The sequence below is a fragment of the Rhinolophus sinicus genome, linkage group LG15 (assembly GCF_036562045.2).
Source record: "Rhinolophus sinicus isolate RSC01 linkage group LG15, ASM3656204v1, whole genome shotgun sequence".
NCBI lineage: Eukaryota > Metazoa > Chordata > Mammalia > Chiroptera > Rhinolophidae > Rhinolophus > Rhinolophus sinicus.
Window position 1 is genome coordinate 22,310,758 of NC_133764.1, and position 22,041 is coordinate 22,332,798.

At 47.8% G+C, this 22,041-nt stretch overlaps 1 protein-coding gene across 1 annotated transcript; it reads right to left on the reverse strand.

Moving 5' to 3' along the window:
* Window positions 1–507: 507 nt before the first annotated feature.
* CCL5 (C-C motif chemokine ligand 5) lies at window positions 508–6,386 on the reverse strand. The gene is made up of 3 exons (XM_019732476.2): window positions 6,142–6,386; window positions 4,812–4,923; window positions 508–1,018 (listed from the first exon to the last, which is right to left on the reverse strand). Exons 1-3 carry the CDS (start codon window positions 6,215–6,217, stop codon window positions 931–933), a joined length of 276 nt encoding a protein of 91 aa, XP_019588035.2. The 5' UTR covers window positions 6,218–6,386; the 3' UTR covers window positions 508–930.
* Between the last annotated feature and the right edge of the window lie 15,655 nt (window positions 6,387–22,041).

Sequence of the window (22,041 nt, forward strand, 5' to 3'; positions counted from 1 at the left end):
CACATAGAGGGGAAGGTGGGAGTGCTCCTAGTTTCTCCCCTCCCTCCCCTCCCGTCCTCTCCCCCTCCCTTCCCTTCCCTTCTTTCTTTTCTTTATTTGAAAGAACTGAAGTGTTTGGGGATAGCCATTCAATCCCATTCCAGGAGCAGGAATGTAGTGTGTCTCCCACTGGGGATAAGGTGTAGAGTAGACTAGGGTGGAAGGGGAGCAGAGTGGGTGGCAGGGCCAACCGCTGTCTAAGGAACAGGAAGGTACTGTGGCAGGGAGTGAGAGAAATTCTTGAGGACTTGGGGATGGGGATGTGGTGACTGTTGGTTCCCCCCAGAGTGGATAAGCCACTGGTCACTTTACCTGCACTCGTCCCTGTGGTCCCTGTGCTCCCAGCCTTGCTCACTGTGCAGGGCCATGGCCGCCAAATCTAGGGTGGATACCAGCCCTGGACCCCTGCATGCTGAGCACTCATGAGGAAGGAGGGTTCCCGAGAAGGAAATCAAACCAGGAGCCAGCTTTGTAATTGCTTGGAGAATTTTAATAGAAAGCTGATTTTTCACCTTTGCCAGTCAGCCTATCCCAGTGAGGGGCCGACGTGGGAGCTTTGGCCATGGCACTTGACCACAGAAGCCCCGTGTTCCTCCCTGTGCCTCCAGAGGCACGCTGACTTCCTTCCTGATCGCAGAGCCATGGCTGAGCTGAGGAGCCTGAAGCTCAGAGCCTCCACACTTCCTGTGCACAAGGAAGAGCCTCAGGAGCTCTTGGCGGCTTCGGATGGGGGAGGCTTTTAGAACTGCCGCTGTGTGGTGGAATCCGAGCCCTCTAAGGAGCGGGTGGGAGTAGGCGATTGGGGAGAAGCATCCTACGCTGGCCGGTTAGGACTACAGCAAGAAGCAATAGGGAACTTTGCAGGAGTTCAGCGTCAAGGTGCCCTCCATCCTAGTTCATCTCCAAAGAGTTGATGTACTCCTTCACCCATTTCTTGTCTGGGTTGGCACACACCTGGCGATTTTTCCGGGTGATAAAGCTGTGAGAGAGGAGAAGAAGAGAGTGAGACCCGGTCGACACTAGTCCTCCCAATTTTGGTAACGAGACTGATTGAGGCATAAGGGGGATGGTGGTACGGGGTGGGTCGTTTTTGGAACTCCATAAGGTTGTATCTGTGGCTTTTAAGGAACGGGCATTTCTTTTTCTATTGGTTCAACGGGCTCCAAGCCAAAAGCAGCCTTGTGTGTATTTTAACCCACACACAAACATACAGCCTAGAGAGCTCAGGGGCTACGGGGCCTTAGCGATACAGGAGCTCAGGGTTGAGTTGGTTAACCAACCAGCCTTTTCTCAGCCCTTCCTCTGTTTCAGACCTGGTGCTGGGTGCTCACGATGCAGAGAAAAAGAGGGGTCCTCCAGAAACTGAGTCATGGCTAAATAAGTGGGAGACAAGAAGTGGTAAAACAAACCTGTCCTTTGGCTTTAGCTAACCCAGTGCCTGGCATGGGGTAGACACTCAACAAATCAATACACCTATGCACGCATGGGTGAGGGAAAGAAGCCCATGAACTTGGGTCTTGATCTCACCACTGACTAGTTGGATTACGTTGGGCAAATCACTTAGGGCCTTTGAGTCTATTCACTTACCTCTAAAATGTGAATAGAAATAATTCCTGCTGTGCACAATTATTGTGAAGGTCAGTTGAGATAGTGTGTGTGCAGTAGTTTTGGAAAATACCATACATGTGTTGTTATTGGAATGCGGTGGGACCTCTGCTTTAGGGTGGCTCAGAGACCAAAGGTCCTGGTACGGGACACGATGGCTCAGATAGGGTGAGGGCCCTGAGACAGTGGCAATGTCAGAGCACGTGGAAGCACAAGGAACCTATGAGAGCCAGTGGCCTTATTTCTACAGCTATTGATGCTGTGAGTTGGAGGTTTAAAAGGTTGGGGATCAGGGGCTCAGTTTAGCTGCCTGCCTCACCTATTACTGGGAGTCTGCTTCTATTTGGGGGAGATCTTGGGCCTGGAAAGCAGTGCTTCCAGTTAACATGTTACTTTGGGGCTAGTCCTGCCTACTTGGTCCTTTCTCAGTTTGGCTTCTCCAGGATGTTTTCAGACAGAGTGAAGGCTCAGGTTGTCTGGTGAGAATGAGGGTTTCTTGGTCCCTTTTTGTGCTCTATCATGGATAGTGTTTGCTCTCAGGGAAGCTGCTTCCCCTTTTCTGAGCCTGACTCAGAGCCACTTGACCATGTCTTGCTCCCTCCCTGGCGTGTACAGAAGAGAAAGGGAATAGAACGGGTATTCTGGGCCCCTGGGCCTCCTAGGGTTTGTTTTCTTACTTGGGGTGGTGAGACCTATAGACCCAGCCCTTGCCCTTGTTAAACCCGGTGTCATACAGGAAATCCTGAAGACGTACTATTTCTTTCCTCAGCCGCCGTGGCCTGTGGTCAGGAAATGAAAAGGCCCGGAAACCAACATCTGGGGTTAGGGTTGCTCAGGCCTCCATTTTCTCCTCCTCCCTGTAGAACATGACCCTGGAGAGTTGTCCTTCCTTGCCAAGCCTTCTCTCCCTGCCCCCACTGTGGGGACCTTGTACTTGCCTGACTTCCCTCCTACTTCTCTTCCTGCTCAGTCTCTTTGGGAGCCTCTGCCTTCACCTGCCCCTTGAGAGCTGCTCAACATTGCTGCCCTCGTCTGTGTGCTTTCCCAAGTCTCTGGCCCTGGGTCTAGCACACAGTGGGTGCTTAATGGATGTTTATTGAATGAGTTAGTGCATGAATGAATTGCATTCACTCATCAAGCTGCACTTGTCACTTCTATGTATATAATAATACATTTAGAGGAGAAGGACGATGATGATAAATTAACGCTTATCAGGCACCTACTGTGTGCCAGGATAAAGATAAAATATTCTAATTTTATCTTGCATGTTGTTATTCTCACTTTGACCCAGTGGGGGAAATAATCTTATTTGACTCCGCTTTACAAATGAATAAATTGAGGCTCAGAGATGTTACGTGAGGGGCCCAAACCCACACAGCTACCAGTTGGCAGAGCTGGGACTCGAACAAAGGCAGACTGGCTCTGGAGCCAGCCCAGGCTGTACTATATTGCCACTCTTACATTGAGAGACCCCTTCCTCCTACTAAAGAATGTCATCTCTCTAGCCCCAACGCTCTTTCCTCAGCTCCCAGCCCTCTGTCTCTCACTCCCTGCTGGGCATTTCCACAGGGTCATCATTCTGGTTCCTTGGCTCTTTCCTCTTGAAACAGCTCCAGCCATCTAGGTTGAAACCTCAGCGTCACCCTCCACCCCTTTCTCTTCCTTGCTTCTGACTTCACATCACCTGCCGGGCTGGCGGATGCCACCTCTGAAGGCTCCTCGCCCCATCTCTCCTTCTCTTCCCTTCCCTTCAGTTACTGTTCAGCCTTCAAGACCACTCGCATGGATAACAACAGGACCCCTGTTTACTCAGCTTGCCCTTTTCCAGCTCACGCCACACTGGATGGCACTGACGCTTTTGCTTCATTGTGCTGACACTCAAGGCCCTCAGTGCTTTACTATGCGGAGACTCCATGTAAACCAGAGGAGAGCCCTGGGGACGTTTCCTCTGCCTGAGGGACCCAGTCCCTCAAGCTTTTCTCTGCCAGTCTGTTTCCAACTCCAGTAGCACACTTTGCAGCATACGTCCCCTGAATCCCTTCTCTTAACCCCAGAGCCGGGTGTATTCCCTTTCTCCTTTTGTAATGTTCTTATGCAGGATGTCCTTGTCACTGTGTCTGTCTTCTCCTCTTATTAGACTCTGAGCCCCTTAAGGGCAGAGATGGTGGTTTCCTAACATCTGCCTGCCCATAATTGGTGCTCAAAGAAGGACTTTTTTTCTTTTCAAGAATAATTTGTTTTCAGAAATAAAATTAGTAATGTTCAACATTACCAATTACACTTTGAAGGATTCGTCAGAACCAAAAGCCCCCTCTGAATACCTATAACTTTGCCTGAGTTACAGGAATGTTTGGATGGAAAAAACTTCACAATTCTATAAGAAACTCCATGATTGCCCCATTTAAATTCTTTAAGTCTCTATTGTCTTAAATTTCTTAAGCAACTATCACTAATGATCTTGCAATTGTAGCAAGTAGAGGCTTCAGAGAGAGGCTCTATCTCTCACTTACTGTGCATCTTTGGGCAAGTCGCTAAACCTCTCTGGGCCTCAGTTTCATTATCTGAAACGTGGTGGAATTATGCATACCTGTCAGGGTTATTATGATGACATATAGAGAGAATGCATGTAAGACATTTGACACATAGTAGGCATTTCCTAGTTAGTAGGGAGTGTTGTATTAGCTTGCATAGTTAAAGGAGCATCTCATTTCAGTATTCCCCAATCGCTGTCTTTTTTTACACACTTGACTACAACTAAAGCCATGACTTCTAACCTCTCCTCCCTAGTTCCAGAGATTATAGGTGGATTTAATTGGTTATGGGATATGGGGGACTGTGGCATTCTTAACTGGAAGGGATGAGTCAATCTTCTTCATGCAGGGGAATTGCAGACAAAATTCGAGTAAGAGCCACATCCGTAAAGCTCGGAGACATAACCTAGTTCATCCGAGTGGGGAGGATCCTACAGGAACACCTTATCTAATCCTTTTACAAGATGGCAGGGGAATGGGAAACTAGAGAGGGAGGAGCTGTGGCTATCTGAGCGGCTGGAGGATGGGTGGGAGTGGATAGGGCACCCTCTCAGAGGGCTGCTGGGGGGACTGGCTCTGCAACAGAAGGCGTCCCTTCCTCACCCCCCTGAAGGGTTCCACAGGTCTGAGACTTACACGACTGCTGGCAGGGAGCACTTGCTGCTGGTGTAGAAATACTCCCGGAGGTGGGCACGGGGCAGTGCGCGGGAGATGTAGGCAAAGCAGCAGGGTGTGGTGTCCGAGGCATCTGGGAGAAGGAAGGAAGGAGACCCATGTATTTATTGCCAGTGCACACTGGCTACTTTACATGATTTATCTTGAAGAGACGATTTATCTCCCTGTGGCTGAAACTGAGGCTCAGAGAGGTAAAGTCACTTTGCCGTGGACACACAGTGACAGAGTGGGGAGTCCAACAAAGGACTGAGAGGATCTCCCCAATCCCTCGTTTAATCCTTGAGCCTAGCTCGTAGCCTTCCCTCTACACCATCACCCCATGCCTTTGGCTCTCCGGACACGTGGGGCCTCCTCCTCACTTGTCTTTGGCCCTCTGCCTTTAGTCTTGCTCGCCTAAGATCCTCAGTGGATTCAGAACTTAGTTTCTTTGAGACCAAGGGTCTGGGGAAAAGCTTCCAAAACTCAGACTTCGTGGCTCAGGCAGGACTTCTAAGAGGGGCCTCAAGGTGCATATTGGATCTTGGGAGCCTCTAGCTGAGGCATAGTAGGAAGCACTGTAACAGAGAAGGAGGACGTGCTGTTGGTCAGTTAATTTAGGATGACCTTGGGAAGCGTCAGTTGCCGTTTCCCAGCAGAGCAGGAGTGTTTAAGAGCCAGACAGAACTGGGTTTGAACAGCAGTTTCCCCACTTCCTAGCTGTGTGACCTTGGCAATTTACTTAATCTCTTTAGGTCTCTGTTTCTCCATCTGTAAATCAAGGACAGCTACTCCAACAATAGTTGTAAGTATTAGATAAGATGATACATATAAAGCAATTAGCATAATACTTGACCCATAGTAGGTGTTTAATTAGCTTTCATTATTCTCTCCCAGGTCCCCTTTATTTTCCATCTATGAAATGGGGGGAAATATGACTGTCCCAGAAGGGTTTTAGTTAAGTGCTTATAAGTTTCTTAGAAACCCTGCTGGTGTTAGGCATGAATTAGTCATGTTTTGAGGTCAGCTTGAGCTGCCCCTGCCTACTAATATCCCTAGCATCTGTCCACAGTCCGTGAGCACCTGCCAGCTTGGGGTGTAGACCCTGAAGATACAGAAAAGTTAATCAGAGGTTCCCTGCCATGAAGTGGGTTAGGGATCTATCAGGGACAACTGGACATCTGGGAAAAGCAATAAGTAAGCATGTAAAAGTCATAGGGTTCAGACAGCATAAATGCTAGCGTTGAAAAGAGGGCAAGGTCTGGGCTAGCCAGAGGGTCTGACTCTGGGCCTGGTGGCCAGGACCTGGACTTACATGGGGAGGCAGATGCAGGAGCGCAGAAGGCAGCAGCGGCAAGGACGACAGCAAGGGCAGCTGCGGACACCTTCATGGTACCTGTGGACAGAAGCTGTGGGAGATCCTGTGCTGTCTCAGGATCCTCTGCAAGGATTTTCTGCAGCTCGGGCCGGCACTTTATAGGGAGGCCAGCAGAGCGGGGGCGCCCCCAAGGGGAGTTTCCAAAACAGCAGCCATGCACTGGCTGATATCATAAGTGAAATTGCATTAAACAGAAAAGAAAACTGAAATAGCCTCCGGAAATTTGAGTCTCCCTTTGTCATTCTCTGTCTCTTCTCCCTCACCCCACCCTTCCAGAATGAGCTCATGAGTTCCCCCTTTGCCCTCAGCAAGAGCTAGAACAGTGCTGGTGGTTGAAAACCTCTTCCTCTGCTGGCATTCTCAGCTTCATCTTCCCAGGCAGGGGTCCTCCCCAGAGGTCAGGAAGCTGCTTCCTTGGGAGCGGGAGGAAGTACAGTAAGGACAGGACCAGGAACAACTGGTGTTTACTTGGTTGCTTTCAAAGTTCTTTCTGATGAATTACAGGTCTGTATCTTCTCTCTTTTATCTATGGAAGGATGTTATTTATGAGGTATTTTATTGAGAAAGGGAGGGTCCTCCGACATATAGTCCCCAAAGGAGGTGAGAGCACCCATCCTATGATTGGGGCAGTGGGTCTGAAGTGGGCATTGATGACCTTTTCACCAGGTATGAATTGGAGTGGGTCTTGCTTTCATAACCCCTGCATGGTCACCTCCATTTACTTGTTGAGCAATCCTTGGGAAAATTTCTTAATGTCTTTAAGCATCTATTTCCTTGTTTATAAAATGGGATAATTGGTTACATGTTTGTTGAGAAGGGGGCAGGAGAGAGAGAAAGAGAGAGAGAGAGAGAGAGAGAAGAGAAGAGAGAGCTTATGCTACACACTATAATTATTAGCCATTTGCTGAAGGCTTACTGTGTGCCAGCCACTATTCTAATGGTTTTGCATGTGTCAGCTGTTATTATGCCCATTTTCCCATTTTAAAAGAATGTAATCTTATACCAAGAACATTTTCTTCTTTTTTTAAATTGATTTTTTAAATTAGTTTCAGGTGTACAAAGCAACATAATAGTTAGACATTTAAACCCCTCATAAAGTGATAACCCACCCCAAGCTACTACCCCTCTGACACCTTATATAGCTGTTACAATATCATTGACTATCTTCCCTATGTTGTACTCTACATCCCGTGACTATATATACCTACATATTTAGTTATAGTTGACATTCAATATTCTCCTACTTCAGCTTCAGGGGTGTAAAGCACATTGGTCAGGCATCTACACAGTCTATGACGTGATCCCCCTGATAAGTCCAGTGCCCATCTGGCACACACATGATCTTTACAACGTTGTTGATTACATTCCCCATACTGTATCAGTTATCAATTTGTATTTCTTTTCTTTTTTTTTAAAGATTTGATTGGGGAAGGGGAACAGGACTTTATTGGGGAACAGTGTGTACTTCCAGGACTTTTTTCCCAAGTCATGTTGTTGTCCTTTCAATCCTAGTTGTGGAGGGTGCTGTTCAGCTTCAAGTTGTTGTCCCTTCAGTCTTAGCTGTGGCAGGCGCAGCTCAGCTCCAAGTCCAGTTGCCGTCGCTAGTTGCAGGGGGCACAGCCCACCATCCCTTGCGGGAGTCGAACCGGCAACCTTGTGGTTGAGAGGACGCGCTCCAACCAATTGAGCCATCCAGGAGTTCAGCGGCAGCTCAGCTCAAGGTGCCGTGTTCAATCTTAGTTGCAGGGGGCGGAGCCCACCATCCCTTGTGGGACTCAAGGAATCGAACTGGCAACCTTGTGGTTGAGAGCCCACTGGCCCATGTGGGAATCGAACTGGCAGCCTTCGGAGTTAGGAGCATGGAGCTCCAACTGCCTAAGCCACCGGGCTGGCCCCAATTTGTATTTCTTAATACCTTCACCTTTTTCACCCTGCCCTCAACCCTGTTCCCATCTATTACCCTGATAGATCTAGTACCTATCTGGCACCACACCTAGTTATTACAATATTGTTGACTGTATTCCTTATGCTATACCCTACATCCCTCTGACTACTGTATAACTGCCAATTTGTACTTCTTAATCCCTTCCCCTTTCACCCATCCTTAACCCCTCTCCCATCTTAAAGAAGTCCCTCTAAGATTCTTTGTAATACTGGTTTGGTGGTGATGAACTCCTTCAGTTTTTTCTTGTCTGGGAAGCTCCTTATCTGTCTTTCAATTCTAAATGACAGCCTTGCTGGGTAGAGCAATCCTGGTTGTATGTTGTTGCTTTTCATTACTTGGAATATTTCCTGCCACTCCCTTCTTGTCTGCAAAGTTTCTGTTGAGAAATCAGCTGACAGGTTTATGGGGGCTTCCTTGGAGGTAACTAACTGCTTTTCTCTTGCTGCTTTTAAGATTCTCTCTTTGTATTTAACCTTTGGCATTTTGATTATGCTGTGTCTTGGTGTGGGCCTCTTTGGGTTTATCTTGTTTGGGACTCTTTGTGCTTCCCGGGCTTATATGTGTATTTCCTTCAGCAGGTTAGGGAAGTTTTCTGTCATTATTTCTTCAGATAGGTTTTCAATTCCTTGCTCTCTTCTCCTTCTGGTACCCTTATAATGATAATGTTGGTACACTTAATATTGCTTCAGAGGCCCCTTAAAGTCTCCTCAATTTTTTGGATTCTTTTTTCTTTTTGCTGTTCTGATTGGGTGTTTTCTGCTACCTTATCTTGTACATCACTGGTTGGAGCCTCTGCTTCATCTAATCTGTTGATTACCTGTAATATATTTTTCTTTTCCATTATTGTATCCTTTATTTCTGACTGGTTCTTCTTTATGGTTTCCATCTCCATTTTTATGCTTCCTATCTCTCTGTTGAAGTTCTTCCTGAGATCATTGAGCATTCTTATAAACAGTGTTTGGAACTCTGCATCTGATAGATTGCTTCTCTCCGTTTCACTTAGTTCTTTTCCTGGAGATTTGTTCTGTTCTTTTATTTGGGATATGTTTCTTTGTCTCCCCATTTTGGCGGCCTCCCTATGTTTATTTCTATGTGTTAGGTAGGACTGCTATGTCTTCCAGTCTTTGTAGAGTGGCCTTATATAGTAGGTGTGCTGTGGGGTTCAGTGGTATGATCTTTCTGGTCACCTGAGCCACGCACTCCAGGTGCGTCTCTTGTGTGGGTTGTGTGTGCCCTCCTCTTGTAGTTGAGCCTTGGTTGATAATTGCACATCAGTGTGAGGGACTGACCCTTGGGCTCACTGGTTGTGAGGACTGGCCTTGACTACAGTGGAAGAGTTGTTGTGCAGGAGCTGAACCTATGGAGCAGGATCTGCCTCAGCAGGACTCTGGTGCCTGCCCAATTTGCCCCTTAGGTGTGTTGTACTTGGAGGCAGTTGGGTGATTTTCAAAATGAGGCAGCTCATTTTGAAGCTGGCTACTGGGGGCTTAGCCCCAGGACCACCTTGGAGGGGATCCACTGTAGGTCTACTTCAGCCACAGCCTGTGTTCCACCCGGGGCCAACCAGAGGGAACCAGAAAGAAATACGATGGCTGCTGCCCATGCTGTGCTTGGAAGAGCCTTGAGAGGCCAAGCCGTGAAGCAAGGCCAGCTGCCAAGAACATTTTCTTGTTAGCTACATACGTAGTGGTGGCTGAGGGTGGCTGAATCACTCAGAATGAGAAGACCTTTTTTTTCCCCTTTTTTCCTCACAATGACTTTATGGCAAGGTGGTTATTAATCTCATTTTGCAGAAGCGGAAGCTTAGCTTCTGCAAAAGTGGTTAAGATCCTTAAGGTCACACATCCAATATGGTGTTTCTGATGACCAGGCTCAAGTTCTTTCCACTTACTCACATCAGTCAGGCAGTTAACAGTTATTACATCCTCTCTAGGTGCCAAGTGCTGTTCTAAGCTTGTCCCAAGAATCCTCTCATTCCCTCCTCATTTACCGATTAACAATAGAAACACAGTTTGGGAAGGTATGGCCATCTCATTTGAAGAAATAAATTGCATACACCTCAGAAACATGCATCTATCCATGTAACAATGTTGTGCCTGTTTTAACTGTTCCCTTTACATAACCCCCTTAGTTACCAAACATGTGGGAGGCTGTGTAGCCTGGTGGGTAAGAGCAGGGACTTTGGTGTGTCTCTCACTTGCTAGCTAAGTGCCCTTGGGCAAGTTACTTAATCTCTCTTGCCTCAGTTTCCTTATCTATAAATCAGGGATAATAATAAGGGCCTCTCCAGTACTTTTGAGACAACTAAGTCTCCATAAATGTGCTCATGCTTGTAAGCTCTTAGTACAATGCCTGACACATGTTAAGTACTTAATAATATTAGCTATTATTATCATAGATAATTATTAAGACTAATAAAATGGCAATCCCTTTAAGGATATTCTATAGGCTTTTCAGCAATGCAGACCAGACTCTAATTAACAGGGATTAGTGAACTCCATTACAAAGTATTTTTAAGCAAATTTGTCAGTTGAGGCTCAGAAAGGTTAAGTGCCTTGCTTAGGGTCCCGTAGCCCTAATGTGTTAGAACTCAACACTGAATCCGAGTCTGGGTTCATGGACTTTCTACCACACCACGTTGTTTTTAGAGAAATCCTGAAACTTTTGCTAAGGTTCAGTTTTTCCACGTGAGCTCTATTTCCGTTTCCTTTTCTTGATATCAGTTTTCCTCTTTGAGGAAGAAAGGAAAGCATTTTCCTGGATACTAAATTTGCTGAGTTGGGACACTAGCTAAGGAGAGAGGTGAGCGGACCAGCCCACAGATGGACTAACATAGTCCTCATCTGTAAATCCGTGAACCTTTCTGCAGGGAGTCAGAAAGGTTCTGTTGGGTAGGATGGTGGGGTTGCTGAGCAGGAATAGACAATGGGTACATCAGGAGTATTTTTCTTCCTTTTGGGTGGTTCCAGTGGATTTTGGGAGGGGGGTGCAGAGGAGGGAGAAGAACCTAATTGTAATTCCATTTCTGTCACTCACTTTATCCTGCACAAAATTCTCCGGCTCTAATGTACCGATTCCACGAGGAAATCAAAGATCTGTGTAAATTAAGCAGTACGGTACTTAGTACAGGGGTGTTCAATGAACGACAACTACCGTTATGATTCAACCAGCATTTTATGTTCCTGAAAGCTAGAAACACCTGCCTCTCTGACCTTCCGCACTTGTGGTTGAGAGGATCAAAGGAAGTCACGACGGTGGCCATGCTTAGGAGACTGTAAGATGCGGTACAGACGTCAGGAAGCCGTCTCTGCCCTCCCTGTCTGCCAGCGTGCTTGGTTTCCACCCCTCTCTTGTTGCTTACTCACTGCACAAGTTGTTGCTCGGCGTTACTGTGAGCCAGGCACTAAGTCTCTTCCCCTATAAAGTGAGACATTGCTTCCAACGTGTTTTGGGTAATGCAGCCCTTTAAGAATCGAATGAAAGCTGTGAACACTTCCCACAAACATGTGGAGTCCTACACAGACACACGCATGTCATTTGGCATATAAGAGGTTCATAAACCCTGCAGGCTCATTGATGGACCTCTCAAGTTCAGAGGGCAGGTTCTCATCCACCTTTATGCCTCCTGCACCCTCTTTCCTAGCATATTCCTCGCTAAAACCAAACACACTTTCCAGCCTAGTGCAGCCCCTCCCCTCCCCTCCTGGCCGAGTCTTCCTGTTTCCTCTTTCATTCACTCTTCCTAAGCTAAGCTGGCTGCTTGCCCAGCCCCACACTGTGACATTGGGAAACCGAAGGCAGACAAAGAAAGTGAAACCTCATACCAACTGGATTCCAGGCTTTGCTCAGACCTGGAATTCCCCCTAAGCCCATGTGGGGAGCAGTTCTGGCTTCTCTGGCTGCTTAAAATAAATGTCCAAAGCTGGGGCAAGTCCCTCCATCCTCTAGGAATCCCAGCGTGGGCTCCAAGAGCAAAGCCTGAGGCAAAGGCATTGCCACCTTTGAGCCTTCATTTCTCCCATCTGAAAACTGGACAGTTGCTCCTTGGTTGTGTTGCCCCTGCCCCAGCCCCCCTTGTTTACAAGTATAAATATTTCCCACTTGTGTCAGTGATCTGCTGTCTCACCCTTCCGTGTTTCTGTGGACCGGGCTTGGGGTGGGTGCTCCATTAATGCTATGGGAGGAGCTGTAGGAGGCAGCAGTGTGGACATGACACTGGCCTCCCAGCAGGCTCTGGGGACTCGCTCCGGTCAAGGCAGGATTTGAACCCCTATCCAGGACTCTTTCTGCCACATGCTGCCCTTGCCTTTTGGTCCAGCTCTAGATTGTTCTTTCGATGGCATTCTGTCCTGCGCCTCTCCTCCCACCCATCACCTCGTGTGCATTTCTCTAGGTCAGGGGTTCTAACTGTGACAACTGTTCTCATCCTTCTAACCAGATTCAGGCTGGAGGGTTGCAGCTCAGCCTCCCCCACTCTTCTCACCTTTACCACACGGGACATTGGCTGGGTGCCTCTGCTTGTTTTCTGCAGCTGAGACCACACGTAGCATGTTTGTTGTTGTGCTCACTGGCCTTGGGTTAATGGAGAAGCCTGCCACACGGTGCCTTGGGGTGCGGGTCGGGTAAGGCAGCCCTGGGAGCGAGGCCTGGGGGAAGCATCAGTTCTTCCAAAATTCCTGGGTGATAGATGATTCCAGGTCCTACTCTTTCCTCCTGACACTTTGGAGTCTGTTTTTTGTTTTTGTTTTCTTCTGCACAGTTGTCAGAAGTGTCCTTTTTCTTTGTTCATATGCCCAGCGCATCACTCACCTCCCTTCTGCTGCCCTCAGACCCCAGGAGAAAGCCTGGTGAAGAGGGTCAAACTTGGGGTTGAAATCACACAGATCACTGACTCTTTGTCTGTCTTTGGACAACTGACTAGGTAACTATTCTACACTTTGGTTTCCTTTCTGGAAATGGGACAAAGAGCACCTAGCTCCTAGGACCCCTCACAGAATTAAATGAGGCACCATTCCTGGCAAAAGTAAATGATGGGAAAACCATTTTTTCCCTACCTTTGCTCAAATGTCCAGGCTCTAGCATTTCTTTTTCTTTTTTTTTTTAACATTACATTTTTGGGGGTAACACTGGTTCATAACATTATATAAGTTTGAGGCGTACACTTCTATAATATATCATCTCAGCGTTTCTTCCCTCCATGTTTTCCCCTCCCGATACACCTCAGCTCAGTGTTAGGAGGCATGAGGGGCAGGCGCGCGGGAAATGACGGGGATTTTCCGTTAGCTATTAGGCAACGTGGTAGACACTCTAGGCACTATTTCTCTTATTAGGAAGAAAACACATAGGAAACGGTGATGACTCAGGCCTGTCCTGAGCCCTTCCATCCTCTGTGCAGCAGACTTCAGAGACTCGGCTCCCATGTTCTGTCCTTCATTGGATTTCCCTGTCGCTGAGCCTGGCCATGGAGTGAGACAGAGTCCCACCTTCTCCTCTCTGGCTGTCCCTGCAGGCCAACATAGATCCTTTCAAAGAGTTTCAACATAGACCCTAAAAAGGAAGTGACACAATTTCAGAATCTTACAGGATTCTTGAGGTTGTGGTCTGGATTCTGCCCCCTTTTGTGAGCTAGGTCTGGGAAGCCCCTTGGTTTCTTGCCCATTGCACCCATTGTCAAGGATGTGCGTCCCCAGCTTCTTGCATCTCCTCTGTGCTGCCTCCCCCAGCTCTTAGGCCAGCAGAGCACTCAGACTATAACAATAGGGACCTTAGAACCTCTCAGAGGCACCTGCATTGTTGATGACTTTCACCCTACGTGAGGAAGTCCCCTTGGAGAACTTCAGTCCCCCTGGAGAATTTCCTCAAAATCGGATTTGGAAATTCTGTGCCTTAGTCATTCTTTACAGAGGCAGCTTTTGGCAGTGAACAGGAGAAAGGACTGGGAATTAGGAGACCTGAGTTCTAGTCCCAGATCAGCTTCAAACCTGGTTGTGAGGTTGTGGCAAACCTCTTGCCCTTTGGGGAGCTCAGTTTCCACATCTAGGAAATGCAGTTTTGACAGTATTATTTCTGAGGCCTTTCTCAGTTAAACGATACAAAACTGAAGGATTTCTAGTATACTGAAGGAGATTTGGGGCGCAGGTGTCCCATTGCTCCTAAATTGGTTTGCATCACTCCTACGGCTAAGGCTGAGGGGTTATCATTATCATCCCTTCTCTCCCTCCTGTCCTTCCAAGGCCCTGGACTCACCTGACCACTTAGTTCATGAAGTCCATCCATTTGCCGTCTGCTCTGCCCTTTCCTCCACTCACTCCTTCATTCCTTCCATTCCTCCACTCATCCATTCATTGATCTACCCATTCACCTCTCCATTTGTGTCATTCAAAATTCTTTGTTTAGAAGCACAGGAAACTTCGGCTAACTTAACAGGGAGGTAATGTACTGGGGGTAGTGTTGAGTAGCTCATAGAATGGATAGAGTATTGGAGAATCGGACTTTGGAAAAAGGACAGGTGAGAAACCAGGGAAGCTCTGGCCTTTGGGCAGCACGTTCTACTTGACTGTGTACCCTGGGGGAGAAGTGATTCCACAAAAGGATGTCAAGGTGATATATGAAAGGGGAATGGATGCTGTGTAGAGAAATAAAAAAAAAAAAGCAAAATCCAAATTAAACCAATACTCCACCCTTTCATCCGCCCATCTATCCATATACCTGCCCATCCATCCATCCATCCATCCATCCATCCATCCATCCACCCACCCATCCACCCACCCACCCACCTGCCCATCCATCTGCCCATCCATCCATCCATCCATCCATCCATCCATCCATCCATCCATCCATCCTCTCAGCCAGCCAAGCAATATGCTTTTATCAAGCATCTGTCATGTTCCAGAGGCCATGCCAACCACCCATTAGAAACCTCCCAAGAATCTCCTCACAAAGGACGTATCTATGGATCTAAAACAAAGATGAGGACCCAGGGAAAAGAATTCATGTATATCCATGTATTGGAGGGTACCACACAACATTGCTAGGGACATGGTGACTCATTCTGGATGTGGGCAGATGAGGGATGGTTTCTGTGGGCCTCTCACATCGCCAGGAGGTCGCTAATCAGGGTGCAGAACAGAATGTGGCCAGGATTAGGCACCAGAGACTCTGGGTCTGCCTCTAGTCTCTGTTCCTCTTTAGCAGAAGACAGACAAGCCACACCTCGTTTTTCTTACCTGTAAAATGGGAAGAATGAATCTGAGAGACCCTGTGGTATTTAACTCAGAGAAGTGCTGTGGGGGTGAAATAAGTTAGTGAATGTAAAGGCACTTTCCAGGTACAAAGAAAGACAACTGTTTTCACGTCTTACTTGTGTTTCTGGAGTGGCTTATACGCCCTCACTGCCCAGTAACCAGTGGTAACCATGGAGAGGATCTGTTGAGACTTTCAGTTCCTGAGGCTGGGGGAGGAATTTCCAGAGCAATCACTGCTACCCACCTCAGAGAAGTGGATGGCCAAGGCTCTGTGGGCCCCAAGTGGGCTGGAAAGAGTCGCTGGGTGAGTGTGTATGTGTGGGAGCAGGTCCTGGTTTCCTGTGGGTGGGAACGAAGTGACGAGAGGCAGCCCTAAGCCATGTGGGTGGCCCCACTATTTTCAGTTCACAGTAGAACGGAGCTGGGTTCTGTGAGATGTGGCTGAGCAACACAGGAGACCACAACTGAGGTCAGAGGTCAAAGCACATATCATCTGGAGGGATTAGCTCTGGACTTGGGGGTTACAGGTCGTGATCCTGGGTGAGGTGTGTCAACTCTCGGAGCCTGTTTCCTCATCCGTGAAGTGGGTGTCGTGCCTGTAGGATGCAGCCTGTTGGTGGTGCTGGCTCCTCTTTGTCAATTGTCCTAGGACGAATGTCTGGGCCAGGCACCGGCCTGCCTGTCGGCCCCTTGACTACGGTAGTCTTTCCAGCGAAAGATCTTTTCCTCATATGCACTCCTTTGCTGCCTTTCATTGTTGGTGAGCTACACATAGCTGCATCCTCTCTGGAGGGCAGTTTGGCAAAAATCTATTAAAATTTTAAAAGCACATATTGTATTTAACAAGCACAAGAAATCCTACTTCTAGGGATTTATCTTCTACACATACACACGTACAACATGATAAATACAAGATATTCATACTTTGTAATAATGAAGATTGGAAACAGCCTAATTGTCCATCCGTAAAGGACTGATTAATTCTGGCTCTTCCATTTAATGGAATGTAAGGCAGCTACTAAAAAGAGTGAGGTAGTTTCTACATGCAGATCTGGAATGATCTCTGAGATACAAGCAGAGGGGCAAGGGACGGAATGGCTTATGTAGGATGCTACATGTGTGTGAAAAAAAAGTAGACTCGTCTATTCTTGTAAATGCATAGATTCTCTTTTGGAGGCTCGTAAGAAACTGGTAACAGTTACCTTCCCTTCTCATCAGAAGGGGTGATGGGATGGAGCCCTGGGGACCAAGGTAGGAAGGAAACCTCCTTTTCACTGTACACTGTTTTGTGTTTTTAGAATTTTGTATCCTGTGCATGAGTCTGGTCTGTTTATAAAAAGTCATCTGGCAGGATGTACCCACGTATTTGGGAAAATTCCCATGGAGTTTTGGTCCCAGTCTTAGAGCCTCTTTTTTCCCACAGTCCAGTGAAAGATCCAGGTCCTCTCAGCAGGGTTCTCTGAGGTGGCATGACGGACCCAGTGACTTATTCTTGCTTTAGCCCCCTCACCCCACCCGTCACCCCATCAGGGAAGTGGGCTTTTAGAACCACACTTGGACACCAAACACACAGCCTTACGTGCCTTCTCCCCAAAGAAGAAGAGTGACATTTGATCCCCCAGGAAGGAGGGGCAGATCATTATCTCCTCTGACAGAGGGTGTTGCACGTAGTGGAAACAGCACAGGCTTTGGAGTTGCACAAGCTTTGGTTCAAATTCCCGCTTCTGTTGCTTACGCAGTGAAAGCTTAGGAAACGGCCATGATCTTGCTTGACAGTTTCCTCATCTCTAAAATGGGCTGACTTCTACTGAACTCAGACGAGTGGGCAGGTGAGGTGAGGTCACTGTATACAATGCCTGGCACGTATCAGGTGCTCAGTGGATGGTTGCAATTGTGCACACTGTCACTGACCTGTGCCACCTGCTGGGGTCCTTTATCATGAAGGAGGGAAGACACAGTAGTGGCTGGAACATTCAGCACACACTGATGGTCCTCCTGACACCTCCCGGCCTGGCTTGGCCCCTTGCCCAGTAAAGGTGAGAAAGGCACAGTGCCTGCCTTTCAGGGGTGCATGTTCATTAGATGGTCTGAGAGAGCCTCACACGTGCAGTGGCCTCTATAGCTGTGAGATCTGGAGGCAGTGGGGTTTGCCCCAAGGTGCCTGTTTGCAGGATGGGTCTTCGCGCTGGTATTCCCAGTGGGGCGCTCAGGGAAGAGGCTGACTCAGGAGGGAGCAGGGGTTCTGGAGGCTGCTCAGTGAAAATGGGGCTTTGGACCAGTGGGAACCTTGGGAGCAGCTTCCCCCATCATCAGCGATCCTTACATCCTGGCTGCACAGATGACCCTGCAGCACACCGGTCTTTCCTGCTACATGGGAATTGTTCCAAAAACACGTTCGCCTCCCAGTGGCAGATACATAGCTCCTTCTCCCAGGATGGGTGGTGGTGGAGAGCATGGGTGTTTCCAGTAAGGCAGACCTGGGTTGGAGCTTTTGCTGGGCTGTTGATTTGCTCAGTTGCTATGTTATTTATTTTTGCTGAGCCTCGGTTTCCTTGTCTGTCAAATGGGGATAAAATACTACCTACTGTTCACTATGAGGATTCAAAGAATTGTATGAGGCATTATAAAAATGTTGTTTTAGTAGAGCTGACTAAAGTTGTGCTGGTTGCTCTAAAATGAGGGGGAAAAAATCTTCTTAGGGAAGGAATTACTCTTTGGCTTAGGGAAAAATGCTTAATGGTCATGTTTGATTATAAAAGGGAGACTCCCTAATTCATCCCATTCCTACCTGTATTGTCTAGAGAGGGCTAGATTGTTCTGCATAAGGAAGAAATAGGACTGGGAGTTGTTCATGATCAGTGTAATTGTTGGCCTGGGGTTGTAAGGGGGAAGAGAGGAGATGTCCCAGGTCTTGGGAAGGAAATCAGGTCAGGGAGACATTAATTTCTTCAGGCAAGGACTGGCCAGTGTTTTTTGTTTTTTGTTTCTTAAATTTATTTTAAATGTGCTTTTCCAGGATCCATCAGCTCCAAGTGAGTTGTGGAGGGCACAGCTCACAGTGGCCCATGTGGGGATCGAACCGGCAACCTTGTTGTTAAGAGCACTGCATTCTAACGAACTGAGCTAACCTGGCCAGTGGATTTTTAAGGCAGGGATTTTTATGGGTAATATCCAATTTCAAATTCTTGCCTGAATTATTGTGTACTTCATTCAGAACCTATCTTATGCCCAATTTCCAGTAAACATCGATTGACACCCCGTAGCTTACATCAGTGTTGTTTTGGGCAATGAAGGAATGAGGGCCCTGACCACATGGGGTGAAGCAGCATGTGAAGAAATAAAGAATTCAGTGGAAGCTGGGAATTGGAGGAAGAGGTGCCAGGATACAACACGAGGCTTTAGTTCTCCTTGGGGAACTTGTGGATGGGGGTGAGACTCGTGACTGCTTGTAGTATCTGAGATAGGGAAAGGAGTGAGTTTTGGGAAATTCTGGTGAGGCTTCAGATGACCCCATAGCAATGGCTGCCAAGTGGGTTGCTTAAAAAGGATTGAAGGTCTAACTAGTACATTGTTTTGTACACCTGAAACTAATAGAAAAAAAAAAGATGGAGGACGTAGTGAGACTCAGGTCAGTGAGAAGTGGGTGGGGTGGAGGCAGCAAGTGGGGGACCAGGGGCCCTGGCCATACCCAGAGGACACACCACAAATTCCCTAGCTGTGGCACTGTGGCAGTTCAGAGGCTAGGTGAGATGAGCCACAGCTGAACACGACATGACCTGAAGCCAGCGGGAGGGGAGCCCTGCTCTCACCCTAGCCTGGACCACAAGGCTGCTTAAGTGCTCTCTGCATCCTGAAGCCATTTTGGGAGGTAAGAAACAGCCCCGACAGGGAGTCTAAACTTCACATTGGCCGTGAATACTTACCTGAGGCGCTTTATTTCAGAGGAGATGGTTTCCCAGTGTTTCTTCCACCATTGGTGGGAATTGATATTCCAGTATGAGACCAGTTACTGAAAATAAAGAGAACTTTTTTTGTATATCTAAGTTGTAACTTGTACATTTTTGACACTGCCATGTGATTAATGCTGAAGAACCACCCACATTGTTACTTATACATACAATCCTCCAGCCACAAAACCACCCGCTTATATTGCAGTCACACTAGCCTACGTGCTGCAGACACTCAGACCACCAGCATTTCTCTCTTCAAAGCTTTGTCAGTGCTTCTGAAAACAGGAGGGAAGCCTGACAGCTGGGAACCCTCCCTTTTATGTCATGCAGCTGTCCTTTGATGGCTTCCATCTTTAATGAGACCAGGCTGGAGATTCTCAGAAAGTAGGATGGGGAACTGTTTTGTTAAAGAAAAAAAAGGAGAGAAGGGAAGGGAAAGGAAAGGAAGGGAAGGGAAAAAGAAATGGAAAACACAGGGGCTGAAGGTGACTCACAGTGAGGTGGGGCTGGACCCAGGCTCATGGGGTATCAGGCTCGATTTTCTGCTCACTGTTCTGTAGAACATGTCTTCCTCTCCCCCCACCCCTTTCTGTTACATGGGGCATAATGTTAAATGATACTGTGGGGACAGAGCCCCAGAAAGCAGTTTCCAGGCTCTTGGCCTCACATAGAAAGCTGCTGGCTCAGGTAGTAAATGGCCATCAACTGTGACTGGATGGCCATCAGCTGTGGCTAGTTGGCCATTAGCTGTAACCAGTGAGCCATTGGCCACTAATATAACTGCTGTGGCTACGCTAGCAGCAAATGGGGGGCTAGCAAGAAGATGGTGGCTGAGCTAACTGTCGTGTGGGGTACAAACCTGCTGCAGGCTGAGGTAAGTCTGAGCCTCAGCCTCAGACTTACCTCAAGGCTTATTGGGAAGATTGAGATGATAAGGAATTTAACAGTCCTGGCACCTTGTAAGTACTCAGTACGAAATAGCTGTTATTATTTTGATTAGTCTCTCCCATCCACTTTACTTTTGGTTTCTCTTTTTTTCAAATCTCTCTCTTACCTCCACTTTCTCCATCAGTGAAAAAGTGAATGATAGTACCATTAAGAATCTCTACTGTGAGGAAATGGGAACTTTCCAGGTGGGAGTGAGGGGCTGGCCATAGGGATTGTCATGACCCCACATTTTGGGCAGCCAAGGCAAAGCAGTGTGGACTTTCTACCTCCCTCACCTCCTGCTCCTGAAAACTGGCTCCACCACTTACTAGCTGTCTAACCTTGAGCAAATAAATGGCTTAACGTTTTTTGAGCCTGTTTCCTTGTTGGTCACATGGGGGTGATACTATACCTGACGTAATGTGGCTGGGCTAATTAATCGGCATCCTCTATGTCACGGGCCCAGGAGAGCGCTTGCTTGGCACACGGCCAGTATCAGCTCGTGCAGCTGCTTACATTGAAATGATGGCGCTCGACTGGTTCGGCCAACGACCCGGGAGTCATCCTTGACTTTTCTTTCTCTCACCCCTTTCCTAGATTGGGATCCCCGAGAAGCAGACCGCGAGATAAAGATTTGAGTGCAAGTAGTTTATTGGCAGGGGACCTGGAAGTTCCAGTAGGGAAACCGAGAAATGAAACATAAAAGGGAAGGAAGCCACCGCAGGGTTCTTTAGGGAGCAGATTACCATGTATTGGGACAAGCCTGCTGCAGCCTCAGAGCAGTCCCCCCGCTCCCTCCCACCCCAGGGGCCAGAAGCTGAGTGATTTGCCCACCAATGCTTGTAGGATTCTAGAGCTTGACTGGAGAGGAAAAGCTGCCTCCTCAGGCCCCTCCTTCCGCCAGCTGTCAGGGCCTCTGTTATGCCAGAAGGCAAGAAATAAGGCAAGAAAGGAAACCAAAAGGCAAGAAATAAGGCGAGAAAGGAAGCCGGTGGGCACCCTGCCAGTCCCGTGGCCAGCAGCCACTGGCTGCTCTCCAAGCCCAGGAGGGAGGCGGCTAGAGGTTGCTCTGTTGTTCCCCTTCAGGATTGGGTTAAGGCATTCTGTGGTCAGATAAGAATCATATGAAAACCACAGTGGAAAAGTGGTTTGTTCCATATCTACTCTTGTGTCAGCTCCAAGTACAGCTGCATCTCCGTCCTCTTGGCAGTGCCAAGGCCACCATTCACTTTGCTGCTGGTCAGGCCTGTGGTTCTGGCCTCCTTCTCTCTCATCAGTATCCTGTTACCTCCACCTGGGCATCGGAGGAAGGGCTTTCTATTTTTGGTTGAAAGAGGCAGAAATCTGATTTAAATGAGCTTAATCAAAAAGGAAACGTAATGGCTCATGTGACTGCAAAGTGTACAAAGTTCCAGGCTTGCTTCAAGTCTGGCTTGATCCAGAGGCTCAAACAATGTCATCAGAGGTTTCTTGTACTCCACTTTAAATCTCTGCTCCTTGAGTATGTCGCTCCATTTTCTCCTAAAAAAACAAGCTTCCTTTATTCAGAAGTGGGAGAAAGGGACAAAGCTGTAGGTTGGTTGCAGCTTTCATCATTGTAGCTCAGCTAACCCCCTCAGCTAAGTAAAGAGCAAGCTTCTTGCTCTAAGTGTTCATTGCCAACCTTAGAGAGGTACTTGGTCTGGCCCTTGGTTGGGACTTTATGGGTTGTGTACCCAGTCTCTACAGTTAGGTGTGGGAGTGGCCCTGGCGACAGACAGTGCCATCAGGG

Excerpts from the sequence above, each read along its gene's own strand:
- CCL5 (XM_019732476.2), bottom strand. The coding sequence starts at position 6,217 with ATGAAGGTGTCCGCAGCTGCCCTTGCTGTCGTCCTTGCCGCTGCTGCC. Across the intron at positions 4,924-6,141 it reads TCCTGCATCTGCCTCCCCAT|ATGCCTCGGACACCACACCC; the intron begins GTAAGTCCAGGT and ends TCCTTCTCCCAG. Across the intron at positions 1,019-4,811 it reads TGCTCCCTGCCAGCAGTCGT|CTTTATCACCCGGAAAAATC; the intron begins GTAAGTCTCAGA and ends CCTCTCTCACAG.